Source organism: Psammomys obesus, unplaced genomic scaffold (genome assembly GCF_907164565.1).
Source record: "Psammomys obesus unplaced genomic scaffold, mPsaObe1.curated_primary_1811, whole genome shotgun sequence".
Classification (NCBI taxonomy): Eukaryota; Metazoa; Chordata; class Mammalia; order Rodentia; family Muridae; genus Psammomys; species Psammomys obesus.
Window position 1 is genome coordinate 1905965 of NW_026596100.1, and position 20605 is coordinate 1926569.

General features: G+C 38.4%; 1 protein-coding gene across 4 annotated transcripts in view; it reads right to left on the bottom strand.

Moving 5' to 3' along the window:
• Window positions 1-20605, bottom strand: part of Fer (FER tyrosine kinase) — a 305523-nt gene that overhangs the window by 223035 nt on the left and 61883 nt on the right. For all 4 annotated transcript variants that reach the window (XM_055628366.1, XM_055628367.1, XM_055628368.1 and 1 more), the window contains one exon: window positions 3277-3399. In XM_055628366.1, coding sequence (XP_055484341.1) covers window positions 3277-3399 — 123 coding nt within the window. The remainder of the gene's footprint in view (window positions 1-3276; window positions 3400-20605) is intronic.

Sequence of the window (20605 nt, forward strand, 5' to 3'; positions counted from 1 at the left end):
CAGAATAGGAGGGCTGCCGAGGAGGAGAGAAGGAACACGGAATAGAAAAGCCTGTCAGATGTGATCAAGAGGACCAGAAAGAAAGCTGCCAAATTTAGCTTCCCTATTACAGGCCACGAGTAAACTTTGAGATTCTTTCTGACTTCTATAGTAATGGGGCAAAAGCTAGGTATGTGTGAGTTGAGAACTAAATGGTAATTCAGAAAAGGAGTAAGAATTACTACTAAGATGAGTTCAAACTCAGAGCCAAAGAGTAAGCGGAAGGAGATGCGGAGAATAAAAAAGGGTTTTCCGAGCTGGAGGTACAAGGGAGCGAGCGTCGACCATTGCCGGCAGGTGTCAGCCCTGAGTACTGTTCCCAGCACCTCAAAGGGGGATTTGGAGTCAATATTTAAAAACTGAGCATACGGACCCTGTTGGGAGGAAAACGTAAAATATAACATACAAAATAACACAAAATTTCTGGAAAAATAAAAGATATCAAAAAATAGGCATTAAGGATGGTAGTAAGGGGGAGAGTAAATTCGGGCATCTAGTTCCCCAAAATAAGGACAAAGCCATTTAAAGCTTTACGTTTTTCTGTGATATCGACATTCATCTGACTACAGCAAAGGAAGTGAGAAGATCAGAAATTTGACAGAAGTCGAGAATATCTGAGAAGTTATAATAAAAATAAGAGCGGGTGTAGATGAGGGAGATCTAACAAATCACAAAACCCAAGAGCCTTGAAAATTCAAAGCACTTGTGAGAGTACGAGAGCAGGTAGGACTAGAGCAAGCACAGCAGTATATATTGCAATTTTAAGTCATCACAGCTATTAGTAAGGTGCAGGGTGAGTGGAGGGTGCAGCTGTTGGCGTGCCCTCCATGCAAACGTCCGAATTAAGTTCCAGCCCAAGCTCCCATATAAAAGCCAGGTGTGTTGGTGAGCATTTGAAGCTCAGTGCTAGGTGGGAGGAAGGGAGACACAAAAGATCCTGGAGCTCATTGGTCAGCCAACATACCCAAAGTAGTGGGCTCAGGGGTTCAATGAAGGAGTCTGACTCCAAAAATAAAAGAAAGAAAAAAGAAAAGAAAAAAATCCGAGGATACCTAACATTGAACTTTGGTCCCCATATGCATATACATGTGTGCGTGTATACAATACACACGCACACACACGCAGAGAGAGAGAGAGAGAGAGAGAGAGAGAGAGAGGGAACAGGGTTAGGAAGATGGCTCAATTTGTAAAGTCCTTGCACCCAAGCATGAGGTCTTGAGTTCAATCCCCAGCATTCACAAAAAATAGGTTATTGCCACTGATCTTGGTTGCCCCCCTGGAACTTGATAATATGACCCTACTGCTAAAGACACCACATACCTTGATCATAGAACATGGAGAGATTAAGCTGGTACTGACCTAAGAGCTTCCTTCCTACCTGCTAGCTTTGCAGGTTGTTAGGGGAGAAAAGCTATCAACAGTCTGACACAGCTTTTGAACCTTGCAAACTACAATAATGACTGACTTGATATCTTAAGATACACTTTTCTGTGCGAGAGTGGCATGAATGCTTTTGGGAGATGAACAACTTTCTAATTGCATTTAAGACCTGTCCTACAGGAGGAAACTCATGCCTGATATTATAATCGAGAACGAGAACCTGTGGCTGATAAGGTCACAGGCACTACTAGGAGTCTGCTAAATAGGCACAGAATTAAAGTGCCCCTAAGTAACTATCCTTACAGACAAGCACAACTCCCACCCATCACCAAGCAGGCCTCTTTATGCAGTGGGTGGTTGTTAACTTGGAATGCTCAGTCCTGAACAGGACGTCTAGATCACACACTTTCCCCACGAGGCTCAGAGAACACTGCAGAAGGGGGAGTGAAAATATTTTAAGTCAAAAGCCAGGAAGACTGCTACCAAGTAATGTCCTTTGAACATTCATGATCTCACAGCAGCTGTGATCGACAACACAAGACCCACACAAGATCAAGCCGGTCCAAACTCCAGCAGAGAGAAAGAAGGCTGCACACCTACCTAAGGAAATATTGGCAATTGAGGGCTGCAGAGAAAGGGAGAGTCAGTTTTCCTCACAGTGTGGTAGGCTTCCCTGCTGCTCCCCGAGGGTGGTGCCCTACACCGATGCACACACTGGCAGCACTTGCGTGGGTGGGAGGGGGAGAATAAAAGGCAGAGGAGAGCAACAAAGAAAAGACATGAAGATGGGAGGGCATGAGGTAGTGGCGGGGAGTCAGAGAGGAGACAAGTAGTGTTGGTATGATTTAAATACATTGTATTCATGCATATGATTACTAAAGAATAAATGAAAATGAAAAACAAAACTCTAAGGCCAAGCATACAAACACCTATAATCTCACTGCCAGGGAGACAAGAGAATCCCTGGGGTTTGTCAGCCAGCCCATCTAGTTACATCATCAAGTTACAGCCCAATGAGAGACCCTGCCTCTAAAATAAGCTGAGGAGCAATTGAGGAAGACAAATGACATTGTACTCTGGCTTTCACACACATCTCAAAAAAAAAAAAAAAAAAAAAGAAAGAAAAAAGAAAAGCCAGAAATGTACTAAAACAAGTAAAATCAGAAGACCCAGAAAAGTATTTTCAAGTTAGAAATCAGCAACACAAACACCAGGAAAGCAAAAATTGCAAAGTAAATCTGAAACTGATCTTTATATGCAAAGTAGATTAGTATAATCTAATTAGTTTATTTGGTTGCCTTTTAATGTAACATCAGGCAATCTCTAGAGAATACTTCTCTACCCCCCTTTATACAAAGGGGCCTACAGTAAGTATCATTAAAAAAAATATAGATGTTGAGAAAAAAAAAAAAGGCAGCTTTTAACAAAGGATCCTTCATGAAACATTTCAAACTTTTAAAACATTAAGACGTGATCAGGGCATTACATTTACAAACACTGGACCAGTTTTTTGTTTGTTTGTTTGTTTGTTTGTTTGTTTGTTTTATGAAGAATCTGTCTTAGTCAGGGTTTCTAACATTATGATGAAACTACGAACTAAATCAACTTAGGAAAGAAAGTGTTTATTTTGCTTACATTTCCAAATGACTCTAGTTTGTGTCAAGTTGACATGAAAATGAGCCATCACATTTTACAGAACCACAGAAACAGTTTTCCAGAGTCATGTGAAATTTCATCATTTCAACATGAAAACTGCCATTTCTGGAAATGCCATGCCCATACCAGCACATAGCAGGCATTTCAGTAAAAATGCATCAATTAAACTGTGCTCTTTCAGATGGTTTTCCTATTACTCACTCAGACTTCTTTTCGCAGGTCTCAGAAGATTCTTCAATCCTCTTCTCTAGCTCTAGGACTGCCTCCTCCTTGCTTAAGAGCAACTGCTGTGTCTGTGTAAGCTCTTCTGCTAAGGTCTTCAGCCTGGAAGGAAGGGCATCACTATTAGTCAACACACTGAAAGTGCTGATGGCACAGACCCAAAGACCATTCAAGCATCTAAAGCTTTTGGCAAAATTCAAGACAGCAGCACCCGTAATTTACTCTAAGATATAATTTCAGTTCCTTGGTTGCGCTAGCCATATAGCAAATGCTAAACAGAAACGTGACTACTTTATTTTCCATTGGATGACACAGAAAACATTTCAATATTCCAAGTGAGTATGCAGGAAACTAGACACAACTGTGTGTGATGTAAGAGTCAATGAAGTAGGTGTGAAGAACACAGCTATGAATAAGGCTGTGAGCTTGGGCAGGAAAGCTAGTACTCTTGAAAAGTGTATGTCTATAGTCTTATTTCTTTGAAGATAGGGTTTCTCTGTGTAGACCTGGGTGTCCTTGAACTCACTTGGAGACCTGCCTGCCTCTTGAGGATTAAAGGCGTGCAACAACACACCATGCAACCTTATTTCTTAAAATGGAGGGTGGAGGGAAGTTAAGCAAAAAGTCAGGAAAAATAAAAAGGACTAAACCAATGAGCATTTATCATGTCCTAGGGAAAGTATGCTTTTGTGAAAGATCACACTTTCTGTTTGCAGAAAAACACATAGCTGCATTCTTTTGCCCATTTATCTATAACTCAGAAAATTCTTCAGCTCACACCATCTATTTTCTCATCTGCAATTCTGGAACTGAAAAGAACTGTTTCATTAGCATTGTTTTTAGAGAAAGCTGAAGTAATGTATTACATATATCATACATTAACTGCATTTTGGTAGTGTAAGTGGTAATCAGTATATTTTCCATGTATTACCTTATTCTGTCTTTATATCAGTCTTCTATAATAAATATTATTACATTTATTTATGGAAAAGAAAGTGAGACTCAGTACTTTAGCAGTTTGAATTGATGATGAACTACTTCTACATGTACACATACTGAGTTAGACATATCCTCTGATTTAGATTCAAAGATAATTTAATACACAAAATTAATAGGTATTCATGGGCTAAATAATTATGTCTACATAAAATGGATTCATTCCTTCACATGAATATTTCTATAATAAACACACACACCCTTATATCATATCAAAACTTATCTTCAGACCTTCAGAGCAAAATGCTGAGGCCAGTGTGAATAGGAAGAACCAGAAACAGTGAGTAACACCTCTTGAAAAGACATGTCTGCCCTTCCCAGAAGTGCAACAATAGCCTCCAGCACTCTTGTGGGTAATTCAGGGTCAGACATTCTCTTGTTGAGCAGTAGTTCTTAGCCTTCCCAATGCTGCGACCCTTTGATACAGTTCCTCCTGTTGTGATGACCCCAACCATAACATTATTTTCACTGCTACTTTTTTTTTTTTTTTAAGGAGAAGACATTTATTTCTGAATGAACCATAAACTCTTGACATTGGGAATTTCTACACAAAGTGTCAGTGTTCAACTTCTAAAATAATTTTTCAGTCAAGCATTATTATCTCTACTTTATTTATTTTTTTTATTTTTTTTATTATTTTTTCTTTTTAGTTACATTTTGTTAACTCTGTGTCCCAGCTGTATCCCGCTCCCTCATTCCCTCCCCAACCCCACACTCCCTCCCTGGTCTCCTCCCTGCCCCTTTCCAAGTCACTGCTACTTCATGACTGTAATTTCGCTGCTGTGATGAACTGTAAGGTAATATCTGCTATGCAGATATTCTTAGGCCACCTCTGTGGAGAGGTAGCTAACAGAACTCCTAAAGCAAACTCAGACTCTTGAGTGGCATGCTCACTTAGCTATCTCCTACTGTGCGCAGTGTGCTCCGTGCTTTCATTCTGTAAAAATTTAGTTGAATTTAAGGTAAAAGAGATAAAATTAATTACAGTTCAAGTTAAAAGCAAAAGCCCTCTTACTGCAGAATATTTCTTAGAAAAAAGGAAATACATATATATTTTAAAAGTAGAAAAGGAACTGTGCGGTCAAACTGTGGAAGAAGAACCCTCACTTGACTACATGAACAACATCTGGGCAGCAAAGAAGAACTCCTATTTCAAGAAGAGAAACACTCCAGGAGTCACGGGAAGGCAGGAAAAGCAAGCAGCATGAAGAAGGGAACTCAAAATGCAAGCATTCCCCAGCTCAGAGCTGCCCGACAGAGGGAGTCAGGAGGACCCAATGCCTTACAAGCAAGGTGGTGGGAAACGCAGCCCTAACAGAAGGCAAACCCACATTTCCCACAAGGCTTAAAAACATCTCAAAATGACACCTGCATGACAAGACAGCGTTAGAAAAGAAAGCCAAGCCCCCTGCATAGCACACCATGTCTCAGCGTGTGGCAATGAGGTGCCACCTGGAGAAGGCTCCTATCTTTTAGGAACCAAACTACCACATCAGAACACTTATGGCAATCACCAGTCAGGGTTCCTGGGGCCACTCTGCCACTGTGGCAGGGACAAGTTGCAGTTGTAAAATGGGGAGAGAGATTCTGTCACAACCCTAACAAGAGGCTTTAACAACAGAGAGTGAGAACCTTAGGGGGAACTTCAGTCAGGTGTCCTGCCCTCAAAAGAAACAACTGCATGTGCTTCAGCCTGGTCATGCCTGAGTGCTGACACCAAGGCAGAAAGGTGCTGGCTACACCCCCATTCTCTCCCCATCCCCAGCATCAACCTACTCAGGATAGAAATCAGTGGACTTTGCTCCTCCCCCTCCTTCAGGCATCCAGAAATAGACTGCAGGTGGACATTTACCATGCCCTCTGATACACAAATTCTGCAGATGATAGGGGCTGTGGTACAAATGCAGTAAGCTGTGGGGTGAGTGAGCACAGACAACCCTGCTGGCCTTAGATGTCCTACAGCAAGCCTGCTGTGCCAGCCCCACCCATGCCCACTCATCTCCAGTTAGCAGATGATCTAGAAGCCGCTCCAACCCAAGGCCGTTGACAAGGCCTTCTCAAACACTTCCATTTTGTTCAGTATTTTCTTGCTCTTATCTAATTTTATTTATTTTTAATTGGTTTTCCTTCTCTTTGACATGGCTTCCATTTTCCACAAATCTTTCTTCTTCCACTTCCTCACTTGATTCATTTTTAACATTTTAAATCTGTACTGTTTTAGCCCTTTCTTGTCCACTCTCATTGGTACTACAGTTGTTCTTTCTTGGTTCATATACTGTATATCTGATTTGAACCCATACAGTCACTGTGCCTTGTTTTCTCCACTCTCGACACCACCAGGGATTGAGGCCAGCACCTCAAAGACTTTCGCAGAGTGCTTTGTTGCTGAGCTACACACCATCCCAGCTGGGAAATACTGCACATTACTGTACTCATGACCTAATCCCAGCCAAATCTTTCCAGATACTATAGATAAAGATTACGCAACTCCCTGTTGGCAATCTAGCCCCAAGATGGCACAACTAGAGGGAGCTTAGAGTCCTGTTCCTAGACAGTGACCACGTAGGAACAACAGAGAAAAATAACCAGAGAAACAGCACCTATGGATTTCACATGGATGGTTTCCACACCCTTTCAGAATACACACTGCTGACAAGTGAAGAACTTATCAGTGTGCACTCTTTGTGTGCCTCTCTCTGCAACAGTATATGCATACATGAACTATTATCAATATTAAAATACATGCTAATAAATCATCAATATTATAATATGTGCTAATAAAAACATTAAAAGCATAAGAAAGACATCCTTTACATTATACATCCCTACAGAGGTATAAATTTAATCACAGAAACACAAGTAGCATGAAAAATAAGTCAACATGAATCCTCCAAAAAGTCTGTAATTTCCTAGTAGATAACTCCAAAAAAATCTAAATGAACGATACGCTAGACAAAGAATGCAAAAGACAGATTTTAAAAATGATGAATGAATTTAAAGAGAATACAAATAAACAGCGGACTGAATTAAGGAATATAATATAGGATATGAAAGAGCAATTCAATCATGAGATTCTGAAAAAGAATAAAACAGTAATACTGAAAACTAAAAGCTCAATGAAACAAAAATCTCAGTTTAAACCTTCATCTATAAACTGACTTACATAGTGAAGGACTACTTAGGCTTGGAGATATAGTACTATATTCAAAAAATAAAAAAGAGAAAAGTAAAATAAACAAAAGGGGACAGCAAGATGACTCAGAAGGTAAAGGTATCTGAGGACCTGAATCTGACCTCTAGAATCTATACCAAACAATTACATAAAGACAGACTTCATAAAGCTTGGTTCTAACCTTATACATGCTGTGGCACACAAATGCCCAGACCCACAGATCACACATGAACAATAATAAAAATAATAATTAGAAATAGGACATACAAAATACACGGGGTATCATTAAGAGACAAGCCTCTGAGAGCCACTAAAACAGAGTGAATAATAGCGACAGTGCAATGGGTTCTCGGAGAAAGTTAAAAGGAGGGTGAGGGACTGGTATGATCAAGATACAATGACCACATACATGAGATTTTCAAAAACTAATTAAAAAAAATAGAAAACTTATTCAGTGAACCAATGTCAGAAAAATTTCCCAATCTTCAAACATGAACATCTCCATACAGGCGTCATTTAGAACCTCAAGGGGACATGACCAGAAAAGAACCTCTCCTGAACAAACTATAGGTCAGTTGCCAAGGAAAACAACAAAGCAAGAGTATTAAAAGTTACAAAAGAGAAGCACCCAGTAATTTATAGTCACAAATCCATTAGTATAAAAGTAGATTCTCAGTGGAAATTCTAAAAGCCAGGCAGAAGCACATGGAATAAAGAATTTCAAACCCTGAAAGAAAATAACTGCCAACCAAGATAACTCTATCCAGAATCCACAGATCTGAGGAGAAAAAAGAAAGGACTTTCTAAGATAAACATAAGAATTCAACACCAGTAAATCAGCATAATACAGTATCCAACATAATTCAGTAAGCCATAGAAAAGATTCATAATGTAAAAATTAGTGAACATGGACTATTCCAAACAACCAAGAAGAAAGTCCAAAGATGACAGGAACTAGTATATTACCTTTCAGTAATAATCCCGACTATAAATAGTCCCAGTTCTTCCATTAAACACAGGGGAGGGGATAACTGGATTATAAAGCAAGAACCACAAGTTGGTTGCATTAAGAAACTCACCCTATCATCAAAGATATATACAGACTGAAAGTGAGACTTTAGAAAAAGTTATGGAGCCCAGTGGTGGTGGTATACGCCTTTATTCTCAGCACTCGGGAAGCAGAGGCAGGCATCTCTGTGAGTTTGAGGCCAGCCTGGTCTTCAGAGTGAGTTCCAGGACAGCCAGGACTATACCGAGAAACAATGTCTTGAAAAACCAAAACAGAAAAAAAAAAAAAAAAAAAGAAAGAAAGAAAGAAAGAAAATTATATGGCAAGCACACAGACTCCTCAGCAAAAAAGAGCTACACTCATATACAACAAAAAAATAACTCTAAACCCAAACTGATCAGAAGAGACAAAGAATATCATTACATATTTATAAAGGAAATAATCTACAGGAAAATACAGAAATTATAAATATATATACAAGAAAAATCTGGGCATTCAATTTTATAAAGCAAACACTACATAAAGAACATAAAGGAAAAGCTGGGATTCAATGCAATAATAGGATGTATCCTTTGATGTCACATTTTCACCAACAGATAGCTCATTGAGACCAAAACAAACAAACAAAAACAGTTATATGATGTATCAAATGAACTGAACAAACACATGTAGAATATTTCATCCAACAGTTACAGAATATACATTCTTTCCATTAGCATATGGAGCATTTTCTACATAGAAGTTTTCCAAAATAGCTCATATTTTAGGTCATAAAACAAAGCAATAAAATTACACTTTACAGGATACTTCATACTATGGCTACCATTTACAATCAGCAATACCACATTAATATTATAAGTCATCTACTCTTTAAAAACAGGCACCACCTTAAAGTGAAAAGATGGAAAAAAGTATTTCAGGCAAATGAAACCAAGAAACAAACTTGCATTGCTACTCTAATATCTGATATAACAGACTTTATAACTAATCAGAAGAGATAAAGAAGGGCACTTCATTCTAATCAAGAGATCAATTAATCAGGAAAGTATGACAATACTAAACATATATGCACAAGCTTTGACACACAGTTTCATTTAAAATCATACTAATGAAATTAAATACATAGATTAACACAAACCCAATAACAGAAAACTCAACACCTTATTTTCTCCCCCAGATGTGTGATCTGAACAACAAAAAGGAAAAACCTCAGAATTAAATGACATCTTAAATCAAACGAACCTAGCAGATACCTATATACTATTCCACCCAAACACCCAAGAACATACATTCTACTCAGCAGTATGTACAAGCTTCTCCATAATAGAGCCACACCAGAGCACAAAGCAAACCTTAATAAACACAGAAAATCTGAAATAATTCTATGTATCACATCTGACCATTATCCAATAAAACAAAATCAACATCAAACAAATCTCTAGTAAGTGTATAAACTCATGAGGATTAAGCAACTCATTACTGAATGAAGAATGGATCAAAGGAAAAACAAAAAGATTCCTAAAACTAAATGAAAATAAAAACAGAACAAAACAAAACACCTCTGGGATACATTAAAAGAAGACCTAAGAGGGAAGTCTGTATCCCTAAGTGCCTATATTAAGAAATATGAAAGAACACAAATGAATGATTTAATGATGCAAAAGCCAGGATTTGGAAAATCAAGTACAAACCAAATCCAAGCCCAGTGACCAGTAAGAAACTGTAAGAAATCAAAGCAGAACTTAATAAAATAAAAACAAGAAAAAGAATACAAAGAATCAATGATTCTACGTTCTGGGTATTTAAGGAGATGAGATAAACAAGATCCACATCGACTGTTGGCCCAACTATCAAGAGACACAGAGAGAGAGAGAGACAGAGAGACACACAGAGAGAGACAGACAGAAACAGAGAGAGAGACAGAGAGAGAAGACCCACATTAACAGAATCAGAAATGAACAGAGAAACATTGCAACAAACACCAAGGGGATTCAGAATATTATAATACTTTAAAAACCTGTAATCTATTCATTTGGAAAATCTAACAAAATAGGCGAATTTAATTTCTCCAAACTACGAAAGCTAAGCCAAGAAGACACCAACAACCAACAATAGACCAAGGACAACAGACAAAGGGGACTGAAACAGTAATACAAACCTTCTACAGAAAGACTACACCCAGATGAATTCCCAGCAGAATTCTACCAGGCTTTTAAAGAACTGCAGCCAGCCCTTCTTAAAGTCTTCAAAGCAGAAGAAACAGAAGGAGCAGTCCCAAACTGGCTCTATGATGGCAGCATTACTCTAATACCCAAACCAGAAAAACAAACAACAAAAAAGCAGAACTACAGGCTGATTGATACCCGTGATTAACACAGATGCAAAATTCAATAAAATACTTGCAAACTAAATACAGGCATGTGTCAAGAAGAGCATCCACTGCGATCAGGTTAACTTTATCCTGGAAATTCAGGGTTGGTTCAACATACTTAAGTCAATAAAATAAATCTTATAAAAATCACATGATCATCTCAATAGATACAAGAAAGACTCACTTGATTTCATATAAATCAGATAGCTATAGTTTGTCAAAGTTTGCCTTTGACAAAACCCACCACACTTTCATGACAAAAGTCCTAGAGAGAGTAGGACTAAAGAGAATATACCTCAACATAATAAAAGCTGTATTTGACAAACCAACAACTAACATCATCCTAAATTGGGCAAAGCTCAAAGCAATCTCATTAGAATCAGAAATGGAACAGGGAAGCCCATTACCCCACTCCCTTTCAATATAGCGCTTGAAGCACTTGCTGGGGAGAAGGAAATTAAAGGAATAAAAAAAAAATACATTATACCAATTTGCAGATGATATGATATTATACTTAAGAGATTAAAAAACAAACTGCACCAGAAAATTTCTAAAAATAATCATCAATTTCAGCAAAGTGGCAGGGTACAAAACAAAACACAAAAATCAGTAGCCTTTCTATATAGCAACAACAAATTCACTAAGAGATCATGGGAACATTTCCACTTTCAGAAGCATCAACAGCCAAAACATCTTGGAATAAATGTGGAGAAGGAGATGAAATACCTCCATGATAAAAAGGTCAAACTTCTGAAGTCAAATATTGAGAAAACACTAGAAAATGGAAGGGCATCCTATGCTCATGGATCACTATAATTAGTTTTGTGAAAATGAGTACCCTACCAAAAGCAATTTCCTAATCAAAATACCCATAACATTCTTCACAGAAATAGAAAAAAGAAATCCTAAAATTCATGTGGAAACAGAAAAGATCCAGCATACGAAAGCAATACTAAGTAAAAAGAACAATGGAAGGACTTCTTTTCCAGATTTTAAGATATATTATAGTGCTACAATAATAAAAACAACATGGCACTGACATAAAAATAGGCATGTAAACCAATGGAATAAAATAGAAAAAGGAAAAATGAGTACTTGTAATTAACCCTTTGATAATTGAGAAAAAGGCAAAAATCATATCCTGCTGAAAACACAGCATGTTCAACAAAAGGTCCTGGAAAAACTGGATGTCCATGTGTAGCAGAATAAAATTAAAGCCATATCTATCATCCTGCACAAAAATTAGGGTTAAGTGGATCAAAGATCTAAACTTGAAACCTGAAAAATAAAATTGGTAGAAGTAAATATGGCAGTGTCCACAAGACACAGGTATAAGAGAGGACTTTCAAAACAAGACTACATTAACCAAGAAATTAATGCCAGCAACTGACCAGTGAGTGGGACCCCTTGAAACTAAAAATCCTCTATATAGCTAAAGAGAGGAATATTTGCCAGCTATACGTCGGGCAGAGGATTAATATCCAGAATACACAAAGAACTCAAAGGTAAGGAAACAAATGACCCAATTTAAAAAATGGGCTAGGGTTCTAAACAGAGAGTTATCCATAAAAGAAAAAAAGTGGCTAAGAAATACCTAAAAAGCATTTATCACCCATAGCAATTAGGGAAATGTGAATTAAACAACTGAGACTTCATCTCACTCCAATAAGAACAGTTAAGAACAACAAAACAACTGACAACAAATGCTGGTAGGATATGGAGAAAGAGGAACCCTCATTCACTTTCGGTGGGATGCAAATTTGTACAAAGCATCAAAAAGCTAAAAATGAAGATACCGCATGACCCAACTATACCACTCTTTGGCATATGCCCAAAGGACTCAAGATCATCCTGCACAGATACTTGCTCAGTGATGTTCACTGCTGCTGCACTCACAAAATCCAGGAAATGAAAACAACCTAAATGTCCTTCAGCCAACCAACAAATGGATAATGCAAATGTGATACACATACACACACGCACGCACATACGCACACACACTATGGACTATCATTCGGCTATAAAGAAAAAAAGAAATCTGCATACAAACAGCCAGGGTCTAGGAAAGGTTGTAGTGAGGGCCATAACCAGGAAAGACAAGCAGCACACGTTCTCTCACATCTGCAGTCCCTAGCTCCAGATCCTCAGACACGAGTACACAGTGTGAACTGACCACAGACACCAGTAAATGATAAAGGGACTGCTGGTGGGGGAAGGGAGGAGAGTAACAAGACATAAGGGAAAACACAATAGCAAGGAGGGGATTCCAACTGGGAAGAAGTGAGGGGAGTCAATACAGAAAGAGAAGGTTGAGGGACAAATAACACCAAGGTTGTTTGATAAAAGTCAATATTGTTTTATATTCATCTAACATTACACAATGCATATAAGTATGTACACACACATACTTTAATCTTAAAATTAGTTAAACCACTTGGGTTGACAATGATCTGGTGACAAGAGCCATGGACTGGAAAAACCCCACCATCTGGCAGGAAAAAAATCCCTCCTTTCTCGTGGTTGGTCAGCACAGTCCAAGTGATTCCTCAAACAATACAGTTCGAACTGTACTCCTCGGTTGCTTTTCATGGGTTAAGAGTGGGCCTCTACTGCTGAAGAAACCACATACTTAGAACACAGGATTAGGATTATCAGAGCTGGACCTGACCTGAAAGCCTTTGTCCTGAAGTCTAGCATCCATGGTTTCAGAACATTCTATGCAAGCCACCATGGGCAGGAAGCAACTGAACAGCCCTACCCAGATACAATGCCTATGTTCCAGGACAATGACTTACACGGCAAGAAATGAATAAAACTACAAAAGGTGCAACCATCTGTGGGCCGCAAGCAAAGCTGACCAAATGGGCTTAAGTCCTACTCTACAAGAGAAAAATATCTGGTACTAGAAACCTAATCAACTTCCTAGAGTCAGTGAGGTCATGGGCCTTAGAAAAGAAGCATCTACTATCACCACTTTGCTAGCATAATTCACCACCAGCATAATTCCTTACTACCTCCTAAATCCTATCCTCATAAGCAAGAAAGGAGTGGCTACTACGCTTCATCAAAGAGGCCTCTCTCCACAGCACACAGGACCGTCACAGAAAACCACAACTGGATGCAATGATGAAATAACTATATTACGGTAAGCCCAGCCCCAACAAATAGAGATATCGCAGCTATCCATGGCACAGGGAACACTGAGTAAGAAAGGATAGATTCTAAGGGACAGAATACCATAAATTCTGTGCTAAAATACACACAATTTCTCTTCTAGAAATGGCTGCATAGACAAGACTGGAATGACAGCAGTGTCAGGGGCGTGTTAACAGAGAAGGAGCTCATTTTATGGGCCCTACTCTTAGATAGACTAGTGATTGCTGGGGAAAGGAGACTTACTTAACCTCCCCTAGGGAGGAGCATCCTCATTTGTTGTCCATTGCTGAGTGGTCAGCCTTGAAACCAGCATGCATACCAGCAACAAAACAGAACTCAGCAGTCTGCATTAAATATATTTATGCATACAAATGCACAATACACATCTATAACAATGATAAAGAAAAAAGAGGCTATTATATTAAGGAGTACAAGGGAAGGTTGGAGAGAAGAGAGGGAAAAATAATGTGATGTAATGCTACTTCAATCAAGAACATATTTTTAAAACTTAGTTTTTATGTATTTTAAGTGGATGGTCTGGAGAGATTGCTCCACAGTTAAGAGTATTAGCTGCTTTTCCACAGGACCTGAGTTCAATTCCCAGCACCCGCACTCTGAACTATTCATAATCCAGGGGATTCACCAGCCTCACACAGACATATGTGCAAGGACAATATCAATGTACATGAAATAAAAATAATTTTTAAAGTACTTAAAGAATATCTTCATTTACATAAAAATAGTACATATATGCTCCTTTTTATATTCTGAAAAGATACAGAAAATGTTCTGTGAATTATTCCTGGAAGATAGTAATACAGATGTTTACAAAAAGAAAAATTCTGATTTTCATGCATATGCTTTTGTAAGATCACAAAAATTTTAACATCTGCATGCACTGATTGCATTTTTTTCCAAGTTATGCATGGGTTTGAACCCAGGGATTTGGTTTCGATGGACAAAGAAATGTAATTATACTATAAACACAAAGAAAAATAAATATAGAAGATTTGTGCCATGTTATCAAAAGTCCTCCACAAAATCCTATGATGCCTCTGAAGAAAGAATTAGAAGATATCAGAAGATGGAAAGATCTGCCATGCTCACGGCTTGGCAAGATTAACATAGTAAAAATGGCCATCTTACCAAAAGCAATCTACAAATTCAATGCAATTCCCATCAAATTACCAACACAATTCTTTACAGACCTGGAAAGAAAAATTCTCAAATTCATATGGAATAACAAGAAACCCAGAATTGCTAAAACAATCCTCTACAATAAAAGATCTTCTGGAGGTATCTCCATCCCTGATCTCAAGCTGTACTATAGAGCAACAGTAATAAAAACTGCATGGTACTGGCATAGAAACAGAATGGTGGATCAATGGAACCGAACAGAAGACCCAGAAATAAACCCACACACTTATGGACACCTGATCTTTGACAAAGATGCCAAAACCATACAATGGAAAAAAGATAGCATCTTCAACAAATGGTGCTGGTCCAACTGGAAGTCTACATGTAGAAAAATGCAAATAGATCCATATTTATCACCCTGCACAAAACTAAAGTCCAAGTGGATCAAAGACCTCAACATAAAACCAGACACATTAAATCGGTTAGAAAAAAAAATGGGAAGACCCTAGAACTCATTGGTACAGGAGACAACTTCCTAAACAGAACACCAACAGCACAGGCTCTAAGAGCAACAATAAATGAATGGGACCTCATGAAACTAAAAAGCTTCTGTAAAGCAAAGGACACTGTCATCAAAACAAAACTACTCCTACAGATTGGGAAAGAATCTTGACCAACCCTTTATCTGACAGAGAGCTAATATCCAGTATATATGAAAAACTAAAGAAGTTGAAAAGCAACAAATCAAAAAAATAATTCAAGTTAAAAATGGGGAACAGAGCTAAACAGAGAATTCTCGATAGAGGAATATCGAATGGCAGAGAAACACTTAAAGAAATGTTCAATGTCATTAGCCATCAGGGAAATGCAAATCAAAACAACCCTAAGATTTCACCTTATACCCATCAGAATGGCCAAGATGAAAAACTCAAGTGACAACACATGCTGGAGAGGTTGTGGAGGTAGGGGAATCCTCTTCCACTGCTGGTGGAAATGTAAACTTATACAACCACTCTGGAAATCAATCTGGCACTTTCTCAGACTACTAGGAATAGCACTTCCTCAAGATCCAGCTATACCACTCCTAGGCATATACCCCATAGAGGCTCAAGTACACAATAAGGACATTTGCTCAACCATGTTTATTTGTAATAGCCAGAAGCTGGAAACAACCCAGATGCCCCTTAACTGAAGAATGCATACAGAAATTGAGGTACATCTACACAATGAAATATTACTCAGCAATGAAAAACAAGGAAATCATGAAATTTGCAGGTAAATGGTAGGACCTGGAAAAGATCATCCTGAGTGAGCTATCCCAGAAGCAGAAAGATGCACACGGTATATACTCACTCATATAGACATGTAATATAGGATAAACCTACTAAAATCTGTATACCTAAAGAAACTAATCTAGAGGGAGGACTCTGGCTAAAATGCTCAATCCCCATCCCGAAAGGCAAAGAAGATGGACACCAGAAGCAGAAGAAAACAGGAAACAAGTCAGGAGCCTGACACAGAGGACCTCTGAACGGCTCTGCCCTGCAGACTATCAAAGCAGATGTTGAGACTTATGGCCAAACTTTGGGCAGAATTGCAGGAAATCTTATGAAAAAAGTGGGAAATAGTAAGATCTGGAGAGGACAGGAGGTCCACAAGGAGAACAACAGAACCAAAAAATTTGAACAAAGGGGTCTTTCCTGAGACCCATACTCCAACCAAGTACCATGCATGGAGATAACCTAGAACCCCTGCACAGATGTAGCCCATGGCAGTTCAGTGTCCAAGTGGGTTCCGTAGTAATGGGAAGAGGGACTGCTTCTGACATGAACTGATTGGCCTGCTCTTTGATCACCTTCCCCTGAAGGGGGAGCAGCCTTACCAGGCCACAGAGGAAGAAAATGCAGCCACTTCTGATGAGACCTGACAGACTAGGATCAGAAGGAAGAAAAAGAAACCCTCCCCTACCAGTGGACATGGGGAGGGGCATGTGTGGAGAAAGGGGAAGAAGGGAGGGTTTAGGAGAGGAGGAGGGAGGGAACTAGAGGGGGGATACAAAGTAAATAAAGTATAATTAAAAATAAAATTAAATTAAAAAAAATCCTATGATGCTGCAACTACATTTTAAAGATATCAGAAAATGTTATCTAAGCCAAGTCAACCCTTTTTTTTTTGAAAAAGAAAAGAATACAAAATCACAATTAAAATAATAATATTGGAAATTTAATATAAGAAATCAAAGAATAAAAATAATTTGATCAGTCATTTATATTTTTGGGGAAATTGTGTCCAAGAGTGCTTGTAAAATTAAAATGGTGCTAACTAGTGGTAAAAGGATATTGATATGTATGTTCTAAGACCCTGTTGTCCACAAGAGGCACTTTGGAGCTGTGTATCTTTTCACACAAGTAAATCCTTAAACATTGTTCAGCTGGACTAGGTTACTAGCTTGGTGGTAGAGTGTAATGTGAATATATGTATTTACATATATGTTCTGAATTATAAGCTGCTTAGTCCACATAATGTTACTTGAATGTGCATTTTCCAGGGCTGCCCACTTTGTCCTGGACAAACAACTGATGCTCGTTCCTCCCCTTCCCAGCTTCCCCTGCTTGCCATATAGTGCTTTTGTAGGGCTGGGGCCTCCTGGACTTTTCTCTGTTTGCTTTATTATGCTGGTGTCACAAGATGGTTCCTAATTAGTTCCTAATTAGTCCCAAGCAGTTATAAGCTACTGTTGGATATATTCAAACAAATTCAACATAATCTACTTCCACCCAACAAATCCAACTATTTCTTTTAAACAGTTTTCCTCAAACTGACTTCCTAACATCTGCCTTCTAATTCTTTGACATTTCCCCAAAGCTCTCAAGTCACTAATCTGAATACAGCTGACAAAAATTTAGTTGTGTTCAACTGCAGACCTAACTTACTATTCTGCCGCCTAAGTCATAAACAAAATAGTCCACAGTATAACTTATAACAAAACACTCAAAGTCAGTCACTTGGAATCCATTTTCTCTTCTTATTTTGACACAAGAGGCATGAACTGATAACAGAAGTAAATGAAATGCTGCAGTACAGGGGAGTGTGTGGCACTCAAAATGGTACTGTGATATGTATGGTGCCAAGCAGCAGACAGCCACTGCACTTGCTGTCACAACACAACTACCTGGCTCTGCTGCTGCTGTAAACGCAGTTGTGCCCCAATAAAACTTCGTCTGTACAGTCTGATGTTCAAGTTTCACATGATTGTTAGATGCCCCAAAAGATAATGCTTTCGATAGTTTCGACATTTTAAAATGTTAATATCATTCTCAGTTTATGGGCTGTATAAAAAAAGGCAGCAAAATAGATTTGACACTCAAATTCTATAAATACGTTGCTAACTTGGATTCTACAAGATCTGAAAGAATTATTTTTCTACATAGTGAATTACTATAACTTGGTGACAACAATGTACTTATATTCCATCATAAAAGTTAAACATGTTCTGATTCTAATTTCTCTTTAAAATTTACTGGAAAACAAAGCCTCGGGTTTGGGTCTCACTTTAGATCACAAGATGTTTTGCACAATTTTGTAGAACTTTACTATGTAATATCGGTAAATTTTAGTATGCTAAGAAGACTTCACTAAAGATCAGAAAATATCACCAAAGGCCATAAATGTCTAAATCATACTGCTGACAGTAGGCAGAATTACTTCGTGGACGGAGACGTGAATGTTCACATTATTTGAAAATAACTTCCAATCTTTACTTTGCCACCAACAACTGCTTCTTACCGCCCTGGTGGGAGGCACTGCTCTGTGAAACAGTGAGCAGGACTGCCTTCGAGCTCCTCAGTGATAGATCGTAACCTGTACTTGTGAGCCAAACAAACTCTCCTCCTCAAGCTGCTTCCAGTCACAGTACTTGTCACAACTAAACAAAGTAAATTAGCATAGTGGTAGAATTCTTGCCTACCATGCACAAGCCTCGATTTGACCCTTAGCACTGAAAATACACAAACGTATATGCACAAACACACAGACCCATGTGCATTTTTCTTTATCTTGTATCCTGAATAGATACTGTTCAACGAAATGTAGATAAAGTTCTGCTTAATAAAGATATAAGCAATTATATCTACTACATTATCACAAATTTATTATCAATAATTTATGGAGTATGGGGAGCGTCATTGCTTCATCATCAAAATAACAAATAATGATTTGTTGACATAACTGATTCTAGTCTCATTATACTCTGAAAAGCAATAAAAGAAATTATGTGCCACAAGATCTCTGCTCACAAGCTCTAACAGGTAGTTGTTTTTAATACTACCACATTATATTCCAGTACCTATATTTTCATTCCATTGGCTAGTCATTAAAATAAATGATCAATTTTAGTACTGACTCCTTGAGAACATTAATCATATAACTTTCGATATCCCATAAAAAGCTATGTTGAGTAAATAAGTTACTTCAGAGACAGTAGTGACAACCAACCCTCAGCAGCAACTGATGTTATTTCTTTAACATTTAACATGGAGCACATGAATTAAGAAATGGGATGCCATGCCACACAGTGAGTTCTGCCAATCATCATGTGCAGTAAACATTCAATGTCACTCACCGGGGTGTTTCTCAACCTCAACACTACTGAAATTGTTCCCAGAGGATCCTTTGTCTAAGAGTCTGTCCTTTACATGACAGAATGCTTAGCTGCATTCCTGCCTAACACTCCCAGCTCTCAAATGTCTCCTGGAGGACAAAATCAGCGCAGATAAAAACTAATAGTTTACAGACGGCTAAGACTAAAAACATCCATTGCCAAATCAAGACAGAGACCCAGGGAGAGGGCATGAAAAACCCGTGGACAGCTCCAAGATGCTGTCAGAAAAACCTCTCTAATGCAGAGACCATGCCTTCACCTCCTCACTAATGCTGAGAGAGACCATGTCTTCACCTCCTCACTAATACAGAGAGACCATGTCTTCACCTCCTCACTAATGCAGAGAGACCATGTCTTCACCTCCTCACTAATGCAGAGACACCATGTCTTCACCTCCCTCAATAGCAATCAGACCTCTGATTCATGAGGCTTCATCATGAATAAGTGTCTGGAAGAGCATGTGTTAGTGCCTTCAATTCTATATAGACCTCTTTAAATATTTCAACCCCTTTTCTAAGAATGAATCCTATAATTCTCCCCTAATAAATTACCTGCCCCACTGTAGTATTTCTGAATAATAGATTAATTATATTTATGAGGACTTTTGTCTCACCCAATAGAGGAAAAAAATTAGTAAAGTAAAATAATATAGCATGCCCAATACTGACAGGAAATGAATATGCGTGGTTGCGGATGTAAACATGTTTTGTTTTGATCCCAGGCATAGGATATGGGACTGATTGAGATGGTCCACAGCAGCAGACTATTAGTTTCATGTGGGCTACAAGGGGGGCTCTTTGCCAGCTG